The 7,808-nt window shown below is 38.5% G+C and overlaps 1 protein-coding gene across 4 annotated transcripts in view; it reads left to right on the top strand.

Moving 5' to 3' along the window:
* PKD2L2 (polycystic kidney disease 2-like 2) overlaps positions 1-7,808 on the top strand; it is a 45,555-nt gene that overhangs the window by 21,894 nt on the left and 15,853 nt on the right. For 2 of the 4 annotated variants that reach the window (XM_010844455.1, XM_010844454.1), the window contains exons 7-8: positions 1,557-1,727; positions 2,231-2,412. In XM_010844455.1, the coding sequence (XP_010842757.1) occupies positions 1,557-1,727; positions 2,231-2,412 (353 nt within the window). The remainder of the gene's footprint in view (positions 1-1,556; positions 1,728-2,230; positions 2,413-7,808) is intronic. The other 2 variants (XM_010844456.1, XM_010844457.1) reach the window with 2 other exon arrangements.

The following is a 7,808-nucleotide window of genomic DNA, read 5'->3' as shown; positions in this document are numbered from 1 at the left end:
AAATCTATATGCAGGTCAAGAAGCAACAGTTAGAACTGGACATGGAACAACAGACTGGTTCCAAGTTGGGAAAGGAGTACATCAAGACTGTATATTGTCACCGTGTTTATTTAACTTATATGCAGAGTACATCATGAGAAATGCTGGGCTGGATGAAGCACAAGCTGGAATCAAGATGGCCAGGAAAAATATCAATAACCTCAGATATGCAGATGACATCACACTTATTGCAGAAAGTGAAGAACTAAAGAGCCTCTTGATCAAAGTGAAAAAGTTGGCTTAAAACTCAACATTCAAAAAACTAAGATCATGGCATCTGGTCCCATCACTTCATGGCAAATAAATGGGGAAGCAATGGAAACAGTGAGCGACTTTATTCTTGGGGTGCTCCAAAATCACTGCAGATGGTGACTGCAGCCATGAAATTTAAAAATGCTTGCTCCTTGGAAGAAAAGTTATGACCAACCTAGACAGCATATTAAAAAGCAGACATTACTTTGCCAACAAAAGTCAATCTAGTCAGAGCTATAGTTTTTCCAGTAGTCATGTATGGATGTCAGAGTTGGACTGTAAAGAAAGCTGAGCACCGAAGAATTGATGCTTTTGAACTGTGGTGTTGGAGAAGACTCTTGAGAGTCCCTTGGATTGCAAGGAGATCCAACAAGTCCATCCTAAAGGAAATCAGTCCTGAATATTCATTGGAAGGACTGATGCTGAAGCTGAAGCTCCAATACTTTGACCACCTGAAGCGAAGAACTGACTCATTTGAAAAGATCCTGATGCTGGGAAAGACTGAAGGCGGGAGAAGGGGACAACAGAGGATGAGATTGTTGGATGGCATCACTGACTCGATGTACATTAGTTTGAGTAAACTCCGGGAGTTGGTAATGGGCAGGGAGGCCTGGCATGCTGCAGTCCATGGGGTCACAAAGAGTTGGACACGACTGAGGGACTGAACTGAACTGATATGTATACCTATGGCTGATTCTTTTTGAGGTTTGACAGAAAACAACAAAAGTCTGTAAAGCAATTATCCTTCAATAAAAACTTAATTTTTAAAACATTGTTAAAGAGTCCTAAAGGGGGTTATTTTTTTGGAACTGTAAAAAAATTTTTCTTAAGAGTGAAAAATATTAAACTCTTAGGTATCATGTAGTTAAATGGAGCAAAAACTCTTATAGCCTAGTCAGAATTATATAATCATTTTATATATTTGTGTTTTATGCCTCAAAGAAACAAAAAGGCATATAGATTTTCCAATATATATAGCCAATATTTTGTTACTTTTATGATAATTATGCTACATTAAAGTTATGTCTTTGGAGAAGGAAATGGCAACCCACTCCAGTACTCTTGCCTGGAAAATCCCATGGATGGAGGAGCCTGGAGGGCTACAGTCCATGGGGTTAAAAAATAAATAAATAAATAAATAAATAAAGTTATGTCTTATCCTTTCCTTTTGGTTGAACTTCTGATGAAGTTTTTCATGTGTTTGTTTATAGGCTACACATTTAGAGGTAGAAATGATATCTAACTCTTCTTATTTTCCCATTTAGTTATGTTTTTCGACTGTTTTCTTCAGCTTATACTCTAATATGCAAATTTATCGCATGATTGGACGACTGTTAAGAAATACTGAAAAATATTCAGATTTCTATTTTCTTGCATACTGGCACATTTATTACAACAACATAATTGCCATAACCATCTTCTTTGCATGGATAAAGGTATTTATATTTTATCAGATATAACAGATTAGATATGTTTTATTACATTAGATAAAAGCCTTCCCTGGTGGCTCAGATGGTAAAGAGTCTGCCTGCAGTGTGGGAGACCCAGGTTCGATCCCTGGCTTGGGAAGATCCCCTGGAGAAGGAAATGTCAACCCACTCCAGTATTCTTTCCTGGAAAATCCCATGGATGGAGGAGCCTGGCAGCTACAGTCCATGGGGTTGCAAAGAGTTGGTCATGACTGAGCGACTTCACTTTATTACATTAGATAATAAGAACTCAAACTACAAAGTTATGGAAAAAAAAAACAAAAAGATACTCTTAACTATACAGTAATTTTTAAAAGTAGTTTGGCTTTGTGATGATTGCTGGCAAATCCTCAAACATCCTTGACCATCATTAAGCATCTCTCTTAATTTGAAGCAGATTTCTTCTGAAATTAACTTACTCTAAGTATAATCTTTAGTATTCTATCTCAATTAATTTTGTTCTTTTTCAGATATTCAAATTCATAAGCTTTAATAAGACAATGTCTCAGCTGTCATCAACCTTGTCACGATGTATCAAAGACATAATAGGATTTGCTATCATGTTTTTTATAATATTCTTTGCTTACGCTCAGTTAGGATTTCTTGTTTTTGGATCACAGGTTGACGACTTTTCCACTTTTCAAAATGCCATGTAAGCTCTTAGTATAAATATATTTTCCAGTTTATAACAAAAAATCATGAATATGCCTATAAGTAGTGACATAAGCTTTAATAAATTTTAAAATGGTTTGATATTTTCACTGATGGCTAAATATCTGTTATACTCAAAGTGCAGTTAGACATTGAAAGATCCAAATTGAAGGTGTTATCCACTCTTCACTTGTTACTAGGTCAAGTTAGAAAAATAATTTTTTACTATTCTAGAAGTGAAAATTTTATCTAAGTTAAAAAATATTGGCTCCATTTCTCCAAGGTATCTATTCTCTGGGCAAAAGAAGTGTTTCCTTTAGAGGGCATCTTTAGAATCCTTTCATTGATATTGACTTGATTGTCCTTTGCTGATCTGGCAAAGCTGAATTTTAAAAATAGCTTTATACACATAAAGCAATTAGCAGATAACTAACTTATAGAACTGACTAGGTAGAATGCCTAGAAAAGTATTCAGGCTCTTCTTTAGAAGTGAGTAATTTTAATAAATTGACTTCCATTTTTGAGTAGATAAAACAAGTTGTCTGTATAAAAATAATTATATGTGTGTGTGTGTGTGTGTGTGTGTGTGTGAGAGAGAGAGAGAGAGAGAGAGAGAGAGATTGTCTAACACAGGGGTCCCCAACCTCTGATCTGATGGAGCTAATGTAATAATAGAAAAAAAATGCACAATAAATGCCAGGTGCTTAAATCCTCCTGAAGCCACCCCTGCTTCTGCAGTCCATGGAAGAATTGTCTTGCACGAAACCAGTCCCTGGTGCCAAATACTTTGGGCTCTGCTGGTCTAAAATATCAGGTCTCAAAAATGTGTTCTGTACAATCTAGACCAAGATTTTCTGGGGGAAATAGTTTAATATTTAAGAAAGTTTAAGAAATTTCCCATCACTCTTGGAAATTTGTAGTCCATGGTAACATAGGGCTCTGAGAAAAACTGTACTACTTTCTTCAGTTCAGAATTCCTCAAATTGTCCATGGTCCTTTTACTCAATTGGGAGTAAATTTTAGTGCATTCCATGGGATCACAAAGAGTCAGACATGACTGAGCAACTGAATTTAGTCGGGAAAATCTCATTATCCACATGTAAATAATTGAAGTACCACTGTTTGAAATTTAATAACATTTTTTCTGAAATAATCCTTTACTAAACAAGAGGATAGAATTCTACTTTCTACGTCTGCCACTAGCTATTTAATTTTTCTAGATCTTAATTTCTTTGTCTGTAAATGAATGGGCTGAACTAAATCTCTCCCAGAGGTCCCTTCCAACTACAAATGAGAAGTCTAACTAGTTTACCCTGAGTCAATGTTTGCAGTTTCAACAACTTCTTGGTCCCTTCCTAGGATCTTAAGTGTAGTAATAAAACTAATTAATACTGGACATTAAATATGAATGTAATAATCTACAGGTTGGAAATGTGTCTTACCTTGGATAATGGGAGGAAAGAAAGTATAAGACACAAATTAAGCAGACAGAAAGGTTCAGAATGGATTGAGGGAACTTCTGCTTTTGGTAATGATGTGCAAGGCTATTCAAATCAATCTCTTCACAATTTATGAGTGTCCAAAATCAGAAAGCAAGAACCCAGAGAAGTAGCTCCAGCATCCAAAGCTATTCTTCCCTGAAGGCTTTTTTAAAGCTGATAAAGATTTTAAGCTGTTATAAAATTTACCATCTTAACTACTTTTAAAACCATTTCTAAGAGTGAAGTACATTCGTATTGTTCAATCATCACCATCATTCACCTCCAGAAATCTATCTTGCAAAACTGAAACTCTCATATTCATTAAACAGGAATTCTCCATTTCTCCCCCTATTCCAGCCCCTGCAACCATTAGTGTACTTTTTGTCTCTCATTTTGATTACTTGAGGTAATTCTCATAGAATCATACACTATTTGTCCATTTCTAATTTATTCCACTTAGCATAATATCATCAACAATGTTGTAGAATGTGTCAGGATTTCCTTCCTTTTTGAGGCTGAATAATATTCCACTGTGTGTTACACACACATCACATTTTGCTTTCCATTAATCTGTCAATGACACTTGAGCTGCTTCCATGTTTTCATTCTTCTGAATAATGTTACGGTGAGAACATGGTGTACAAATCGATTTGAGATCCTACTTTGAATTCTTTTGGGTATATACCCAGAAGTAGAATTTTGGATCATATGGTAATTTTGAATTTTCTGAGGAACTGCTATACTGTTGTCCACAGTGGACACTGAATTTTACATTTCTTCTAACGGTGCATAGAGGTTTCACTTTCTCCACAGCCTTATCAAAAATTATTTTGTTTTGATGGTAGCCATCCTAATGGGTGTGAGGTATAGTATCTCATTGTGTCTTGGATTTGCATTTCTCTACTAATTAGCAATACTGAGCATTTTCATATGCTTATGCCTATGTTGGTCCACTTGATGATGTCTCGTAAGTCCCTTAAGGCTCTGTTCACTGTTTCTGTAAACTCTTCTCTTTCAGTTCCTCAGACTCAGTTATTTCAATGGCCCTACCTTCAAATTCACTAATTTTTTTTTTCTGCCTGCAAATCTACCTTTGAATCCCTCTAATGAATTTTCATTTCAGTTATTGTACTTTGCAGCTCTAGAATTTCTTTTTGGTTTGAGGTTTTCTTTTTCCTGATATTTCCACTTTGTTCATACTTAGTTTTCTTGACTTTCTCCAACTTGTTTTAGTTCTTTGAGAATCTTTAAAATGGTTAGGTCTAGGAGTCTACCATGTGGTCTCACTCAGGGATAGTTTTTGTTGATTCACTTTTTCCCTTTGAATAGGCCATACTCTCCTTTCTTTGTATGCCTTGTCATTTTTTGTTGTAAACCAGATAATCACGATGGTGTGATCACTCACCTAGAGCCAGACATCCTGGAATGTGAAGTCAAGTGGGCCTTAGAAAGCATCACTACAAACAAAGCTAGTGGAGGGGATGGAATTCCAGATGAGCTATTTCAAATCCTGAAAGACGACACTGTCAAAGTGCTGCACTCAATATGCCAGCACATTTGGAAATTTCAGCAATGGCCACAGGACTGGAAAAGGTCAGTTTTCATTCCAATCCCAAAGAAAGGCAATGCCAAAGAATGCTCAAACTACTGCACAATTCTCAAAATTCTCCAAGCCAGGCTTCAGCAATATGTGAACCGTGAACTTCCAGATGTTCAAGCTGGTTTTAGAAAAGGCAGAGGAACCAGAGATCAAATTGCCAACATCCGCTGGATCATGGAAAAAGCAAGAGTTCCAGAAAAACATCTATTTCTGCCTTATTGACTATGCCAAAGCTTTTGACTGTGTGGATCACAATAAACTGTGGACAATTCTGAAAGAGATGGGCCACTTGACCTGCCTCTTGAGAAACCTATATGCAGGTCAGGAAGCAACATGGAACAACAGATTGGTTCCAAATAGGAAAAGTACGTCAAGGCTGTATATTGTCACCCTGCTTATTTATCTTATACAGAGTACATCATGAGAAACGCTGGGCTGGAAGAAGCACAAGCTGGAATCAAGACTGCCAGGAGAAATATCAATAACTTCAGATATGCAGATGACACCACCCTCATGGCAGAAAGTGAAGAGGAACTAAAAAGCCTCTTGATGAAAGTCAAAGAGGAGAGTGAAAAAGTTGGCTTAAAGCTCAACATTCAGAAAACAAAGATCATGGCATCTGGTCCCATCACTTCGTGGGAAATAGATGGGGAAACTGTCACTTTATTTTTTTGGGTGCCAGAATCACTGCAGATGGGTGACTGCAGCCATGAAATTAAAAGAGGCTTACTCCTTGGAAGGAAAGTTATGACCAACCTAGATAGCATATTAAAAAGCAGAGATATTACTTTGCCAACAAAGGTCTGTCTAGTCAAGGCTACAGTTTTTCTAGTGGTCGTGTATGGATGTGAGAGTTGGGACTGTGAAGAAAGCTGAGCGCTGAAGAATTGATGCTTTTTATTTTTAAATTTTACATTAATTGTATTAGTTTTGCCAAATATCAAAATGAATCCGCCACAGGTATACATGTGTTCCCCATCCTGAACCCTCCTCCCTCCTCCCTCCCCATACCATCCCTCTGGGTCGTCCCAGTGCACTAGCCCCAAGCATCCAGTATCGTGCATCGAACCTGGACTGGCAACTCGTTTCTTACATGATATTTTACATGTTTCAATGTCATTCTCCCAAATCTTCCCACCCTCTCCCTCTCCCACAGAGTCCATAAGATTGTTCTATACATCAGTGTCTCTTTTGCTGTCTCGTACACAGGGTTATTGTTACCATCTTTCTAAATTCCATATATATGCGTTAGTATACTGTATTTATGTTTTTCCTTCTGGCTTTTGAACTGTGGTATAGGAAAAGACTTTTGAGAGTCCTTGGACGGCAAGGAGATCCAGCCAGTCCATCCTAAAGGAGATCAGTCCTGGGTGTTCATTGCAAGGATTGATGCTAAAGCTGAAACTCCAATACTTTGGCCACCTCATGCGAAGAGTTGACTCATTGGAAAAGACCCTGATGCTGGGAGGGATTGGCAGCAGGAGAAGGGGCCAACAGAGGATGAGATGGCTGGATGGCATCACCAACTCAATGGACCTGAGTTTGAGTGAACTCCGGTAGTTGGTGATGGGCAGGGAGGCCTGGCGTGCTGCTCATGGGGTCACAAAGAGTCAGACACGACTGACTGAACTGAACTGAAACATTTAAGTCTAACAATGTGATAATTTTGGAAATCAGTTCATTTCCCTTCCCCAGGGCCTGCTATGTTTTCTGCTGTGGTTTTTCATTGTTGACTGTCTCCATGCTGAGGATCAGCCTGAGGTGTAAACTTAAAAGGTCTTCTCAGGTCTCTTCTGAACCTGTGCCATTCCTTGGGCATGCATAGTGATTTTCTAATTTCCTCCACATATGCAGGGGGTTTTGTGTTTATTTTTTCAGTGTCCTAGTCTTTAATGTCTGGTTCCCAAAGGGAAGAAAGAAAAAAATGAAGAAGGAAAGGGCATTGAGCCTCTAAATCCCAAGGACATTGCTTCGGCCAGAGAGGGAGGGACTTGCAACCAATGTAGTGAGATACCTGCCTCGTCATCAGCAGCAATCAGAACACAGACCCCTGATGTTTGGACAATCCAATCCTTCTTGCCCACCCTGGCTCCCACAAGCCATGCACAAGCTGCTCCAGGAATACACGCAGGGCCACCTGCCACGGGCTGAGGGATTGGAAGTGCACGTGCACGCGCACACATGCTCACTCAGTCACGTCCAACTCTTTACGACCCCATGGACTATAATCCGTGGCTATACACCAGGCTCCTCTGTCCATGGAATTTTTCTGGCAAGAATGATGGAGTGGGTTGCCAATTCTTCCCCGAGGGTTAT

The sequence above is a fragment of the Bison bison genome, unplaced genomic scaffold (genome assembly GCF_000754665.1).
Source record: "Bison bison bison isolate TAMUID 2011002044 unplaced genomic scaffold, Bison_UMD1.0 scf7180017864203, whole genome shotgun sequence".
In the NCBI taxonomy this organism is placed as follows: Eukaryota; Metazoa; Chordata; class Mammalia; order Artiodactyla; family Bovidae; genus Bison; species Bison bison.
The sequence above is the reverse complement of the archived record's forward strand: the minus strand, read 5'-3'. Positions and strand labels throughout refer to the sequence as shown.